Genomic DNA, 15,799 nt, shown 5'->3' with positions numbered 1-15,799 from the left:
CAGGAGCAGCGTCACTGGTGTGCCTGGTGTCCATCTTGGGGTGGGCAGATCCTGGGCCCTGCCCTCGACTCACAGACTGCTCTAGCCCTGCCCCATCCCTGGCTCTGGGGAAGGTGAGGCTCAGCTCACAGAGCATAGCTCCCTGCCTCCTGGAGCTCCTGTTTCCATCCCACTAGCAAATGCTTCCTTTCATTTCTCTCCCTTTGTGTGTGTTTTTTTTTTTTTGTAGACCAAAGTGAAGGAGTTTGGAATTGACCCTCAAAACATGTTCGAGTTCTGGGATGTAAGTACAAGCACTTCTGCACTGGGTGAATTAAGTGTCCTTTGCCAAATCCTGGCCATTGAGGGGCCCATGAGGTCAGGTCAGTGTTTATTGAGTACCTGCTGCATACCTAGCTTGGGGAAAGGTAGAGAGGCCCTCAGAGAGGCTTGGAGGACAAGAGCAACCCAGGCAGGATGAGGGCTCCACTTCCACCTGAGGGCGGGCTGAGCTTGCATTGCCAGATGACACTCCCTTGGGTGCCTGCCTGCAACACCCACTGTGGGGTAACCCGAGTACCCCTTGCCCCCCTCACCGAGTTGAGGTTGTGAGTTATTCTCAGTGATGACCTTTCTCTGAACTGCAGCCACTATCTGTAAAGGCCAAGGGGCAGGGTGAGGCATGAGGTATGACCGGGTAGGCCTGGAAAGGAGCAACAGGAGCTGCAGGAGGAGCTGGGGGGTGGCGTAGAGGAGGCGCCAGGCTGGGGCAGCTTGCAGAGCAAACCCTGCCTTGAGTGACAGGGCTGCAGACCCCTCTGTAGCAACAGGTGGTCCATGGGACCGCCTCTGCTGGAGCCGAACAGTGAGCTGCAGCTTTCCTTGTGCACTTGCCTGAGCTCAGCAGTGGTGTGAGGAGGGCTCTGGCTGTGAAGCCTGGGGTGCAGGGGTGCAGTGCAGGGTGTGGTGCGGGCGCTGTGAATGCTGTGGGCATGGCCAGGCTTAGGTGCAGGGTCTAACACTGTGGCAGGCGCAGCAGAGAGGGCATTGCCCATGTGGTGGTTTTCCCACCTGGGGCTGTTTCCAGGCATTTGGACCGGAGGCCCTTTGCTTGGTGACGGCATCCACAGACATAACCTTGTTCCTTTGAAAGCTCTAGGGGCCTTTGGCTACCGGGGTCTGGGAGAGAATGAAGCCCTAATGCCTCAAGCCATCCACTGTGTATAATGAGTTAACTTCTTTCTAGAATGAGACTAGTTACATACCATCCTTGGAAGAATTGACAAGAGTCACTCAAGTCATTTTCTGCATCCTGTGGCTCAGATGCGGAACCCCGGTCAAGAGAGACTGTGCGGCTTCTAATAAATGTTGCATGACTGATAATGGAGGGCAGGCACCTTCCACCTCCTCCTTGGGATCTGGAGCCTGAGCAGGTGGTGGGCAGGGACGTGTGGGTGCTGCTGCCAGCCAAGGAGCCAAGCAGATTGGGGGTGTCCTTGCTCGTCACCACCCAGCATGTAGAGATGAGTTAGGGTGTGGCTTAAGGAGACGATGGGTCTGGCCTCCCAGGTAAGGCCTAGGAATGGTATTTAGGTACAGGAACATGGGGCCAGGTGAGACCTGGCTGGTGAGACCTAAGCAGAGGCTTCCTGGGCCAGGCTAGACAGACCACAGGGGATGGAGGAGGGATCGGCCTGAGTTACTAGAGTGTATCCTGCCGAATCCAGAAGGTGATATCTGAAGAACCCAGGGATAGGAGCAGGTGAAGTTCCTGGAGGTAGGGTCTCGGGTGAGCTACAGCCATCAGCTCAGGCCTAGGGATGCAGTCCCGGCTCTCAGGTGAGATCAGAAGAGTCTCGTCTGGTAGTGGTAATTCTTGGTCCGCCAGGGCCAGTTGTGGGGCAGCCTTGGGTGTCAGGATCAGGCAGAGGGGTGGTGGGAAACCGCAGGGTCTCTCAGGGCTCAGCCAGAGTCAGCACATGCCACAGGGCCAGTTTTGGCTGGGGAGGCCCGAAGCGGAGCCAGAGCAGATCCAGGTGAGTTCTGAGGAGGAGCCAGGGCAGGGAGAGGGACCCACGGGTCTGTGAATTCTGGAGGAGAGGCAGGTATTTAGAGATGGTTCTGTCAGGTGAAGTCTGAGGAGCCAAAGCTATGTATGTGTGTATGTCAGCCGGGCTCTGTGGGAGGTGATGTTGACCTATGGCATGGGACGGGTGTGCACGCTGGGATCTCTGGCCGGTTCTGAAAAGTGAGGATCAGGTAGTGGGTGGCTGATTGCTCGAATGGGGTGTTTAGAACCCAGGATTAGGGACACACAGGTCAGCAGCTGCTTCTCAGCATCCTGACTGGGTGTGATGGGCAGAGCTCAGGGCGTCAGAGGCCTCTGAGAATTCGTGACTGAAGTCCAAGTCTGTGGCGTCAGGGTCTGCAGAGCCCAGATGCGGGAGAGGTAGGAATGTACCTGGTGATGTGAGGCAAGGACAGGGGAGCTGCGGCAGGTGAGGCAGGCGGGTTGCATGCGGAGCTGTGCTGGGTAGGTGCGGTCTGAGTGGCTCAGGGTGAGTAAAGGTCCAGAGACCTGGGTCTGCAGGGCAGACGTCAAGGCTGAGCCAGTCAGACAGTGTTTGTCAACACTGGGCTCTCACCAGGCTCCCTCAGGCCAAGGTCAGCAGCCAGTGATCTGTCATGTGTGAGGAAAGTGTCTGTTCAGGTTAGGTGTGTATAGTGCAGCTTTTCAGAGCCGCATCTGTCTGAGGTCCCAGGAGCTGGAAGCAGACAGGTTTGTATGGCTGGGTTTCTAGGGGAGGCCTGAGGAGCCAAGACTCTACTCAGGTAGGCAGAACTGGACCAGTCCAGTAAGGACGTTGGAGCTAAAGATAGGCAGACAGGTTGAGCTGGGTCTGACAAGTGAGGCTGAAGATCGATGATTGGGTCCAGGTTGGAGCTGTGTCCTCGGGCGATGTCTGAGCAGCTCTGGTGGGTGAGCCTGGGAAGAGACCAAAAAGCTGGAGTCGGACAAAGGGACGACGACCTGCATCCGTCTGAAAGGTGGATGAAGCCTGGGTCTGGTCGAGGTACGTAGAGCGGTTCTAGCAGGCGAGGTTTCAGGGGTTAAGGTGAGACATGGGTATGTAGTTTTGGGTCTCACAGGTAAGGTCTGAGCCACTGAGGTCAGGCCCTGGTTTGTATCCCAGGTCTGAGAAGCATGATGGGTAGAGTTTGTCGGGTGACATCTGTGAAACCAGGGGCACGCAGAGGGAGGTTGACCAGAACAGCCATAGTCAAGCTAATTAAACTGTACTGCAGTTGAGGTCAGGCACAGGTGGAGAGAACGATCTATCAGGTGAGGCCCAAGGAGTTGGGGTTAGGCTCATCTAGAAAGACCTGGATGTGGTAGACAACCTCTGAGGGTATGAAGTGAAGGCAGGTGGATAGAGCCAGGTCTCAGGAGGGTCTGAGGCACCGGGATCTGGCACAGTGAGCAGGTCTGGATTTCCCACGTGGTGTCAAGACAGGTGGGAAGGCCAGGCGCAGTGGCTCACGCCTGTGATCCCAGCACTTTGGGAGGCCAAGGCAGGCAGATCACTTGAAGTCAAGAGCTCGAGACCAGCCTGGCCAACATAGTGAAACCCCATTTCTACTAAAAATACAAAAATTAGCCAGGCATGGTGGTGGTGCATGCCTACAGTCCTAGCTACTTGGGAGGCTGAGGCACCAGAATTGCTTGAACTGGGGAGGCAGAGTGAGCCAAGATCGTGCTACTGCACTCCAGCCTGGATGACAGTGAGACTCGATCTCAAAAAAATAAATAAATAAAAACAAAAAAAACCAGGGGTCGGGTGTGGTGGCTCATGCCTGTAATCCCAGCACTTTGGGAGGCCAAGGTGGGTGGATCATCTGAGGTCAGGAGTTCAAGACCAGCCTGGCCAACATGGTGACGGGTGAAACCCCATTTCTACTAAAAAATACAAAAATTAGCTGGGTGTGATCGCACGTGCCTGTAATCCCAGCTACTCGGGAGAGTGAGGCAGGAGAATTGCTTGAACCCAGGAGGCAGAGTTTGCAGTGAGCCGAGATCATGCCACTACATTGCAACTTGGGCAATGAGAGTGAAATTTTGTCTCAAAAAAAAAAAAAAAAAGATGGTTGGGTAGAAGTTCATCTCCTGGGTGAGGCTGAGGAGCTGTGGCCAGCCACAGGTAAGTGGGCATGTGGAATTGAGTTTCTTGGGTGAGGTTTTTGGAGCCTGGTCCAGGTACATCTCTTCGGGTCCATCAGGTCTGAAGAACAGGATTTAAACACAGGTGTGTAGAGCAGGGTTTGGCAGGTAAGGTCTTTGGAGCCAGAATCAGGGCAGCTTCACAAAGCTGGGTGTGTTCATGAGACCTAAAAAGTCATAGTCAAGCCCAGGTAAGAGAAACCAAGTGTGTTGGATGAGATATGAGCAGCTGAGGTGTGAAGTAGAGGTAGGCAGAGCTGGCCCACAAGGTACAAGCTCAGGAACCCTCACCACATGCAGGTAGGGGGTGCTGGTCCACCAGGTACAAGCCCAGGAGCCAGCATCGAGCACAGGTAGGCAGATCTTGCCTACCAGGTATGATCTGAAGAGCCAACATCAGGCTCAGGTAGGTAGATCTGGCATGCCAGGTATACTCCGAAGAGCCAGAGTCAAACACAGGTAGGTAGAGATAGTCTTTTAGGTGTGGTTTAAGGAGCCAAGGTCAAGTACAGGTAGGCCCACTGGGTGTGGTTTGAGGAGACAGGGTAAGCACAGGTAGGCAAAGCTGGCCCACCAGGTATGGTCTGAGGAGCCAGGGTCAGGCTCAGGTAGGTCGAGCTGCCTGCCAGGTATGGTCTGAAGAGCCAGGATTGAGTACAGGTAGGTATTCTGGGTCACTAGATGTAGTCTGAGAACCCAGGGTCAAGCTTAGGTAGGTAGAGATAGCCTTTCAGGTGTGGTCTGAGAACCCAGGGTCAAGCACATGTAGGTAGAGATAGCCTTTCAGGTGTGGTCTGAGGAGCCAGGGTCAGGCAGGTAGACAAAACTGGTCTGCCAGTAGTCTCTTGAAGGAGAGCTGAGGAGTTAGGATTGAATGCAGGTAGATAGAGTTGGCTCTTTCAGGAGTTGGATTCAGGCACAGGAATGTGCCCCTGGGTGTTTGAGGTGAAGCCTGAAGAACCAGAGTTGATCCTAGGTGTACAGAGTGGCCTCTCAGGTCAAGCCCATAGCATGGGGGTCTCCACAGGCAGGCAGAACATTGTGGGTTTCCTACGAGGTCTGTGGCCCCTAAGTTAGACGTGAGTAGGTAGATGTATCTCTCTCAAGCAAGGACTTTGTAGCTAGAGGGATGTACACCTGGGGTCTTGCAGGTGGAGTCATTGGTGCGTGGTTCTGGCTCAGTTGTGCTGACTGACTCAGTCTTAGGCCTGGGGACAATGGGTTAGTCACAAGTTGGTAGAACTACACATCTCAGCTGGGGAGCACAAGTAGGCAGAGATGTTCCATTTGATGAGGTCTGAGGCTCCTCAGTGAGCTCATTGGTGCTGATGTTAAGCAGAGATTGGCAGCATTGGCTCTGTCTGTGAGACATGAAAAGCCAAGCCAGACACGGGATGTGGACTGCCGAGGCCAGGCTCACGTAAATAAAGCTGGACCCTGGTAGGCTGTAAGGAATCTGAGTTGGGCTCAGGCAAAGGAACCTGGGTCTGTCAGTCAGAGTATGAGGGGTCAGGTTATGTGAAGCCTGGTCTATCAGCTGAGATGTCTGGAACCCATCTTTGACAGGTGTGTAACTCTGTAGCCTGAGGCACTGGAGTTGGACACAAACAGGCAGAACTAGGTCTTCCAGGTGAAGCCATTGCATCGATGCTCAGTGTTGGTATATTTATCTGGTGGTGTCAGTGAGTCTATGGCTCCAGGCTCAGTGCTGTTGTGTTTACCTGATTATGTCAGTGAGTCTGTGACTCCAGGCTCAGTGCTGGTATGTTTACCTGATTATGTCAGTGAGTCTGTGGATCCAGGCTCAGTGCTGATATGTTTACCTGGCTGTTGTCAGTGAGTCTGTGGATCCAGGCTCACTGCTGGTGTGTTTACCTGACATTGGCGATGAGTCCATGGATCCAGGCTCAGTGCTGGCATGTTGACCTGGTGTTGTCAGTGAGTCTGTGGATCCAGGTTCAGTGCTGGTGTGTTTACCTGACATTGGCGATGAGTCCATGGATCCAGGCTCAGTGCTACTATGCTGACCTGGCATTGTCAGTGAGTCTGTGGATTCAGGCTCAGTGCTGGCATGTTGACTTGGTGTTGTCAGTGAGTCTGTGGATCCAGGCTCAGTGCTGCTATGTTTAGCTGACATTGGCATTGAGTCCATGGATCCAGGCTCAGTGCTGGTATGTTGACCTGACATTGGCAGTGAGTCTGTGGATCCAGGCTCAGTTTCACAGAGGTTGTATAAACATGGTCTTAGGTGGGTTCTTGACACCTGGGTTCAAGCACAAAAGTATTGCTGGGCTTGTTAGGTGAAGTGGGTGGGGTCTAGCCCAGGAATGCATAATTGGTGAGGCTAGCCAGGCCTGGGGAAGGTGGGTCAGACACAGGTAGGACCTTCGGTGGTAGGGTCAGGCACAATTAGGTGAGTAGTGTGGGCTCTTATATCAAGGGAAAGCCGTGGTCATTGTAGGTGTTTGTACCTGGGTCTGCCTAGTGATGTCTGGGGAACCCTAAGGATCAGGTGGGTCAGCTCTCTGTTCTCAGCACCCTGGTCAGGTATGATAGACAGAGCTCAGGGTACTACAGAGGCCTGAGGATCTGTAACCAGTCCATGGTGTTGGCCTGCATCCAAGGTGGCATTGTGCTCCAGTTGACATAGGGTCTGAGTTAAAAGTGAGGAAAGTTGCCTGGCGCAGTGGCTCACGCCTGTCATCCCAGCACTTTGGGAGGCCGAGGTGGGTGGATCACTTGAGGTCAGGAGTTCGAGACCAGTCTGGCCAACACGGTGAAACCCCATCTCCTAAAAATACAAAAATTAGCCATGCATGGTAGCACATGTCTGTCATCCTAGTTACTCAGGAGGCTGAGGCAGGAAAATTGCTTGAACCTGGCAGGCAGAGGTTGCAGTGAGCCGAGATCATGCCACCGCACTCGGGCCTGGGCGACAGAGTGAGAGACCCAGTCTCAAAAAAAAAAAAAAAAGTGAGTAAAGTAAGGGAAAAGGTAGATGATAGTTAGATAAGGTGCGATCTAGGGCACTGGGGCAGGTGAGGCCCAGAACGTTGAACTGACTGAGGAGCTGCATCTATAATGTGTGGTCTCAGAGGCCGCTGCACTTAAAGGTGAGGTCTAGAGACCCGTATCTGCAGATTGAGGGTTCGGAGGCTCAGGTCGGACACTGTTTGGCATTGCTTGGGCTCTTGCAAAACTGGGATCTCAGGACCTGTTGTCGGCCACGGTGAGCAGCCTGGACTTGGTCAGCCAGAGGGCTGGCTGTACTGAAGTTTAGTTTCTAGAGCTGAGTCTGGGCTGGGTGTGGTGGCTCATGGCTGTAATCCCTGAGCTTCAGAGGGCTGAGATGGTGGGGAGGCTGAGATGGGAGGCTGAGGCCAGGTGTTCAAAACCTGCCTGGACAATAGAGCAAGACCCCATCTCTACACAAAATTTAAAAAATAGCCAAGCATGGTGATACGTGCCTGTAGTCCCAGCTACTGGGGAGGCTGAGATGGGAGGATCACTTGAGCCCAGAAGTTTGAGGCTGCAGTGAGCTGTGATCATGCCACTGCACTCCACCTGCACAACAGAGCAAGACCCTGTCTCTAAAAAAAACCCAGAAACCTCTCGGCCACACTGGAGAGCTCCCAGAATTGGTCCTCTGCACTCCCCAGTCCATCTCCGGGGCTTCGAAGTGGCTTGTTTGCTTCTGCCCTTACCTTAGCCACAGACTGTTCGCAGTCCTCCTGCCGTGCCTCTCAGCTTCCACCCTGCGGTCCTCACCCCTTCCTTTATCCTCTGGACGGTGCTATGCTTTCTTCTGCCTCAGTGGGCTTCCAGGAGAGAATTAAGCCCTCACAGCCCGAAGCATCTACTGGATGTAATAAGCGGGTACCTCTCCTTCGTGTCTAGAAGGTTACTAGTCTCGGACCATCCTTGGGAGAACTGAGAAGTCACGCAAATCATTTTCTGTGGGCCTTAATTCTGTCACCCTTGAGAAAAGCTGCTTTGGCCACAGGACCTTTGCATGTGCTGTTACGGCTGCTGGAATGCTCCCTCAGTGCTTCTCTGGGTCATGCCTGCTCGTTCTTGAGATCAAGGCTCAAGTACCCCTCAGGTTCCTTTTATAAGTGGCCTCAGCACCATGTTCCATTTCTCCTGAGCACTTGTTTCTCAGTTTCACATTTATTGGCATGATTATTTGATGTACGTCTCCCACACTCTGCGTCCATTGCCTGTGCTAGAAATGTGGAAGGTGCTCCATAAACAGCTGTCAGGGAGACGTCCGTGAAGTTCTGAGGATTCTGATGGCACCAAGTGGAACCTGTGAGTGTGGCTTGAGAAGGTGCAGTGTGAATGATAGGCCTAGGTGATGGGCCGAGAAGATCGGTCGAGCCCAGGTATGACCCATTGGGCCTGTCAGTGTCCAGGAGGTAGGGTGAGGCACAGGTCTGAGGTTCTGGATCTGTCAGTACCGCCTGAGGAGTTGGGAATGGGCACAGGTACAAAGTGATGAGTCTTCATTGTTCAACAGAGAATTTCTGGCACAGGTATGAGGATCTGGGTCTGTCAGTATCTGAGGATGTGGGGCCTGGCACAAGTATGAGGCACTGGGCCACTATTCAAGCAGGTGGGCTGGGGAACAGAAATGTAGTTGTGCGTTTTTAATATCTGAGGAGACCCAGCCAAGAGCAGCAGACAGCTGCTGGGTCTTTCATTGTCCAAGGAAGCATACCTAGGCACAAGTATGAGACTGAGAAGGTGAGTCCTGGCACTGGTATGGGGCTGTGGGTCTGCAAGTGTCTACAGAAGTAGGGCCTGGTACAGGTATGTGGTGCTGGAAGAGGTATCCAAGGAGATGGGCTAAGTACAGGTATGACATCTGGGTCTCCCAGTGTGTGAGGAGGTAGGATCTGGTACAAGTATGAGGCCCTGGATCTGATGGTGTCTGAGGAGGTAACAGCAGGTTACAGGTATGAGGCCCTGGGTGTGCTGATGTCTGAGGAGGTAACAGCAGGTTACAGGTATGAGGCCCTGGGTCTGCTGATGTCTGAGGAGGTAACAGCAGGTTACAGGTATGAGGCCCTGGGTCTGCTGATGTCTGAGGAGGTAACATCTGGTACAGGTATGAGATCTGGGTCTTCCTGTGTCTGAGGAGGTAGCACCTAACACAGGTATGAGGATCTGGTCTTCCAATGTTTGAGGAGGTACCACCTGGCACAGGTGTGAGGATATGGGTCTTCCATGTGTGAGGAGGTAGCATCTGGCACAGGTATGAGGATCTGGGTCTTCCAGTGTTTGAGGAGGTAGCACCTGGCACAGGTATGAGGATCTGGGTCTTCCCATGTCTGAGGAGGTAAGATCTGGCCCTGGTATGAGGATCTAGGACTGTCCGTGTCTGAGGAGTTACCGTCTGGTACAGGAATGAGGATCTGGGTCTGTCAGTGTTGGAGGAGGTAGGAATCTGGTACAGGTATGAGGATCTGCATCTGTGAAAGTCTGAGGAGTTACCATCTGATACAGGAACGAGGACCTGGGTCTTCCAGTGACTGAGGAGGTAGGATCTTGTACAGGTGTGAGGATCTGGGTCTTTCAATGTCTGAGGAGGTAGGATCTGGCCCTGGTATGAGAATCCGGGTCTGTCTATGTCTGAGCAGGTAGGATCTGGCCCTGGTATGAGGATCTGGGTCTGTCTATGTCTGAGCAAGTAGGATCTGGCCCTGGTATGAGGATCTGGGTCTGTTAGTATCTGAGGAGGTAGGATCTGGTACAGGTGTGAGGATCTGGGTCTTCAGGTGTCTGAAGAGGTGGCATTTGGCACAGGTATGAGAATCTGGATCTTCTAGTGTCTGAGGAGGTGAGATCTGGTATTAAGTGTGAGAATCTGGTTCTGTCAGTGACTAAGGAGGTAGGATCTGGCATAAGCATGAGGATCTGGGTCTGTCAATGTCTGAGGAGGTAGGATCTAGTACAGGTGTGAGGATCTGGGTCTGCTATGTCTGGAGGTAAGATTTGGCATGAGTATGAGGATTTGGTTCTGTTCATGTCTGAGGAGGTAGGATCTGGTACAGGTATAAGGATCTGGGTCTTTCATTGTCTGAGAAGGTAGGATCTGGTACAGGTGTGAGGATCCAGGTCTGTTCATGTCGGGGGAGGAAGGATCTGGCACTGGTAAGAGGATCTGGGTCTGTCAGTTTCTGAGGAGGTAGGCTCTGCCCCTGGTAAGAATATCTGGGTCTGTCAGTTTCTGAGGAGGTGGGAACTGGCACAAGTATGAGGATCTGGGTCTGTCAATATCTGAGGAGGTAGGATCTGGTGCAAGTATAAGGATCTGTGTTTTTCAGGGTATGAGGAGGTAAGATCTGGTACAGTATTGAAGATTTGGGACTGTCCATGTCTGAGGAGGTAGGGTCTGATGCACATATAAGGATCTGGGTCGGTCAGTGTCTAAGGAGGTAGGATCTGGCACAGGTAAAAGGATCTGGATCTGTCAGTGCCTGAGGAGGTAGGATCTGGTGCAGGTATAAGGATCTGGGTCGGTTAATATCTGAGGAGTTGTGATCTGGCCCTGGTGTGATGATCTGTGTCTTCCAGTGTGTCCTAGGAGGTAGGATCTGGCCCTAGTATGAGGATCTGGGTCTGTCAATATCTGAAGAGGTAGGAATCTGTTACAGGTATGAGGATCTGCATCTGTCAATGTCTGAGGAGGTAGGACCTGACCCTGGTATGAGGATCTGGGTCTGTCAGTGTCTGAGGAGGTAGGAATCATACAAGTATGAGGATCTGGGTCTTTCCATGTCTCAGGAGGCAGGATCTGGATCTCTCCATGTCTGAGGAGGTAGGATCTGGGTCTGTCCATGTGTGAGGAGGTGGGATCTGGCATGAGCATGAGGACCTGGGTCTGTCCGTGTCTGCGGAGTTAGGATCTGGCGTAGGTATAAGAATCTGGGTCTTTCAGTGTCTGAGAAGGTAGGTTCTGGCCTTGGTGTGAGGATCTGGGTCTGTCAATGTCTGAGGAGGCAGGAATCATAGAAGTATGAGGATCTCAGTCTGTCCATGTCTGAGGAAGGTCAAGGTTTCTCCATGTCTGAGGAGGTAGGATCTGGGTCTGTCCATGTCTGAGGAGGTAGGATCTGGGTCTGTCCATGTTTGAGGAGGTAGGATCTCGCATCAGTATGAGGATTTGGGTCTCTCCATGTCTGCAGAGGTGGGATCTGGCACAGGTATAAGGATCTGGGTCTCTTCATGTCTGAGGAAGTAGGATCTGGTACAGGTATGAGGATCTGGGTTTGTCAATATCTGAGGAGGTAGGATCTGGCCCTGGTATGAGGATCTGGGTCTGTCCATGTCTGAGAAGGTAGGATCTGGCCCTGGTATGAGGCTTATGAGGATTTAGGTCTGTCAGTATCTGAGGAGGTAGGATCTGGGTCTATCAGTGTCTGAGGAGGTAGGATCTGGCCCTGGTATGAGGCTCTGGGTTGCCCATGTCTGAGAAGGTAGGATCTGGCCCTGATAGGAGGATTATGAGGGTCTGGGTCTGTCAGTATCTGAGGAGGTAGGATCTGGGTGCCCGTATAAGGATCTGGATCTGTCAGTATCTGGAGAGGTAGGATCTGGTGCTGGTATGAGGATCTGGGTCTGTCAGTGTCTGAAGAGGTAGGATCTGGTACAGGTGTGAAGATCTGGGTCTGTCAGTGTCTGAGGAGGTAGGATCTGGTACAGGTGTGAGGATCTGGGTCTCTCTGTGTCTGAGCAGGTAGGATCTGGCATGAGTATGAGGATCTGGGTCTGTCCATGTCTGAGGAGGTAGGATCTGGCACAGATATAAGGATCTGGATCTTTCAATGTCTGAGAAGGTAGGATCTGGCCCTGGTATGAGGATCTGAGTCTTTCAATATCTGAGGAGGTAGGAATCTAGTACAGGTATGAGGATCTGGGTTCTCCATGTCTGAAGAGGTAGGAATCTGTCACAGGCATGAAGATCTGGGTCTGTCAATGTGTAAAGAGGTAAGATCTGGCCCTGGGATGAGGATCTGTGTCTCCCCATGTCTGAGGAGGTAGGATCTGGATCTGCCCGTGTCTGAGGAGGTAAGATCTGGCATGAGTATGAGGATCTGGGTGTGTCCATGTCTGCAGAGGTAGGATCTGGCGCAAGTATAAGGATCTGGGTCTCTCCATGTCTGAGGAAGTAGGATCTCTTACAGGTATGAGGATCTGGGTCTATCTATGTCCAAGGAGGTAGGATCTGGTACAGGCGTGAAGATCTGGGTCTGTCTATATCTGAGGAGGTGGGAATTTGGTACAGGTATGAGGATCTGGGTCTGTCAGTGTCTGAGGAGGTAGGATCTGGCCCTGGTATGGGGATCTGGGTCTGTCCATGTCTGAGAAGGTAGGATCTGGCCCTGGTATGAGGCTTATGAGGATTTGGGTCTGTCAGTATCTGAGGAGATAGGATCTGGGTGTAGATACAGGTAAGAGGATCTGGTTTGTCAGTGTCTGAGAAGGTAGGATCTGGCCCCCTTATAAGGCTCTGGGTTGCTCATGTCTGAGACAGTAGGATCTGGCCCTGATAGGAGGATTATGAGGATCTGGGACTGTCAGTGTCTGAGGAGGTAGGATCTGGGTGCCCATATAAGAATCTGGATCTGTCAGTATGTGAGGAGGTAGGATCTGGCACTGGTATGAGGATCTGGGTCTGTCAATGTCTGAGGAGGTAGGATCTGGTACAAGTGTGAGGATCTGGGTCTCTCTATGTCTGAGCAGGTAGGATCTGGTACAAGTATGAGGATCTGGGTCTGTCCATGTCTGAGGAGGTAGGATCTGGTACAGGTGTGAGGATCTGGGTCTCTCTATGTCTGAGCAGGTAGGATCTGGTACAAGTGTGAGGATCTGGGTCTGTCCATGTCTGAGGAGGTAGGATCTGGCGCAGGTAGGAATCTAGTACAGGTATGAGGATCTGGGTCTCTCCATGTCTGAGAAGGTAGGAATCTGTTATAGGCATGAAGATCTGGGTCTGTCAACGTGTGAAGAGGTAAGATCTGGATCTGTCCATGTCTGAGGAGGTAGGATCTGGATCTGTCCATGTCTGAGGAGGTAGGATCTGGGTCTGCCCGTGTCTGAGGAGGTAGGATCTGGATGTGCCCGTGTCTGAGGAGGTAGGATCTGGCATGAGTATGAGGATCTGGGTCTGTCCATGTCTGTGGAGGTAGGATCTGGAGCAGGTATAAGGATCTGGGTCTTTCTATGTCTGAGAAGGTAAGATCTGGCCCTGGTATGAGGATCTGGGTCTGTCAATACCTGAGGAGGTAGGAATCCGGCCCTCATGTGAGGATGTGGGTCTCTCCATCTCTGAGGAGGTTGAATCTGGTACAGGTATGAGGATCTGAATCTGTCAGTGTCTGAGGAGGTAGGATCTGGCCCAGGTATAAGGATCTGAGTCTGTCCATGCCTGAGGAGGTAGGGTCTGGTACAGGTGTGAAGATCTGGGTCTCTCCATGTCTCAGGAGGTAGGATCTGGTGCAGTTATGAGGATCTGGGTCTGTCCATGTCTGAGAAGGTAGACTCTGACCCTGGTATGAGGATCTGGGTCTGTCAGTATCTGAGGAGGTAGGAATCTGGCCCTGGTATGAGGATGTGGATCTCTCCATCTCTGAGGGGGTGGAATCTGGTACAGTTTTGAGGATCTGGGTCTGTCAGTGTCTGAGGAGGTAGGATCTGACCCTGGTATGGGTATCTGGGTCTGTCCATGTCTGAGAAGGTAGGATCTGGCCCATTAGGATTATGAGGATCTGGGTCTGTCAGTATCTGAGGAGGTAGGATCTAGGTGCAGGTATAAGAATCTGGTATGGTCAGTATCTGCGGAGGTAGGATCTGGGTGCGGGTATAAGGATCTGGATCTGTCAGTGTCTGAGGCAGGAATCTGGTACAGATAGGAGGATCTGGGTGTGTTCGTGTCTGAGGAGGTAGGATTTGGTGCATGTATTAGGATCTGGGTCTGTCCATGTCTGAGGAGGTAGGATCTGGCACAGATACAAGGATCTAGGTCTTTTAATGTCTGAAAAGGTAGGATCTGGCCCTCATTTGAGGATCTAGGTCTTTCAGTATCTGACGAGGTAGGAATCTGGTACAGGTATGATGATCTGGGTCTGTCAAGTCTGAGGAGGTAGGACCTGGCCCTGGTATACGGATTTGGATCTCTTCATGTCTGAGGAGGTAGGAATCTGTTACAGGCATGAGGATCTGGGTCTGTCAATGTCTGAGGAGGTAGGACCTGGCCCTGGTATGCGTAACTGAGTCTCTTCATGTCTGCAGAGGTAGGATCTGGGTCTGTCCATGTCTGAGGAGGTAGGATCTGGCATAAATATGAGGATCTGGGTCTTTCAGTGTCTGAGAAGGTAGGATCTGGCCCTGATAGGAAGATGAGGATCTGAGACTGTCAATATCTGAGGAGGTAGGATCTGGGTGCGGGTATAAGAATTTGGAACTGTCAGTATCTGAGGAGGTAGGATCTGGCCTTGGTATGAGGATCTGGGTCTTTCAATATCGGAGGAGGTACAAATCTGGTACAGGTATGAAGATCTGGGTCTCTCCATGTCTGGAGGTAGAATCTGGTACAAGTGTGAGGATCTGGGTCTGTCTATGTCTGAGGAGGTAGGAATCTGATACAGGTATGAGGATCTGGGTCTGTCCATGTCTAAGAAGGTAGGATCTGGCGCTGGTATGAGGCTTATGAGGATTTGGGTCTGTCAGTATCTGAGAAGATAGGATCTGGGTGCGGGTACAGGTATGAGGATCTGGGTCTGTCAGTGTCTGAGGAGGTAGGATCTGGTACAGGTGTGAGGATCTGGGTCTCTCTATGTCTGAACAGGTAGGATCTGCTACAAGTGTGAGGATCTGGGTCTGTCCATGTCTGAGGAGGTAGGATCTGGAGCAAGTATAAGGATCTGGGTCTTTTAATGTCTGAGAAGGTAGGATCTGGCACTGGTATGAGGATCTGAGTCTTTCAATATTTGAAGAGGTAGGAATCTAGTACAGGTATGAGGATCTGGGTCTCTCCATGTCTGAGGAGGGAGGAATCTGTTACAGGCATGAGGATCTGGGTCTGTCAGTGTGTGAAGAGTACTGTCTGGCCCTGGTATGATGATCTGTGTCTCCCCACGTCTGAGGAGGTAGGATCTGGATCTCTCCGTGTCTGAGGAGGTAGGATCTGGCATGAGTATGAGGCTCTGGGTATGTCCATGTCTGTGGAGGTAGGATCTGGAGCAGGTATAAGGATCTGGGTCTTTCAATGTCTGAGAAGGTAGGATCTGACCCTGGTATAAGGATCTGGGTCTGTCAGTATCTGAGGAGGTAGGAATCTGGCCCTGGTATGAGGATGTGGGTCTCCATCTCTGAGGGGGTTGAATCTGGTACAGGTATGAGAATCTGGGTCTGTCAGTGTCTGAGGAGGTAGGATCTGGCCCTGGTATGGGCATCTGGGTCTGTCCATGTCTGAGAAGGTAGGATCTGGCCCATTAGGATTATGAGGATCTGGGTCTGTCAGTATCTGAGGAGGTAGGATCTGGGTGCAGGTATAAGAATCTGGTATGGTCAGTATCTGCGGAGGTAGGATCTGGG

General features: G+C 52.2%; 1 protein-coding gene across 4 annotated transcripts in view; it reads left to right on the top strand.

The window, feature by feature from the left end:
- Nucleotides 1-15,799, top strand: part of GPI (glucose-6-phosphate isomerase) — a 47,290-nt gene that overhangs the window by 17,318 nt on the left and 14,173 nt on the right. For all 4 annotated transcript variants that reach the window (XM_025365950.1, XM_025365946.1, XM_025365947.1 and 1 more), the window contains one exon: nt 230-283. In XM_025365950.1, the coding sequence (XP_025221735.1) occupies nt 230-283 (54 nt within the window). The remainder of the gene's footprint in view (nt 1-229; nt 284-15,799) is intronic.

Source organism: Theropithecus gelada, chromosome 19 (genome assembly GCF_003255815.1).
Source record: "Theropithecus gelada isolate Dixy chromosome 19, Tgel_1.0, whole genome shotgun sequence".
NCBI lineage: Eukaryota > Metazoa > Chordata > Mammalia > Primates > Cercopithecidae > Theropithecus > Theropithecus gelada.
Note: the sequence above shows the minus strand (reverse complement) of the source record. Positions and strands in the feature narration are given on the sequence as shown.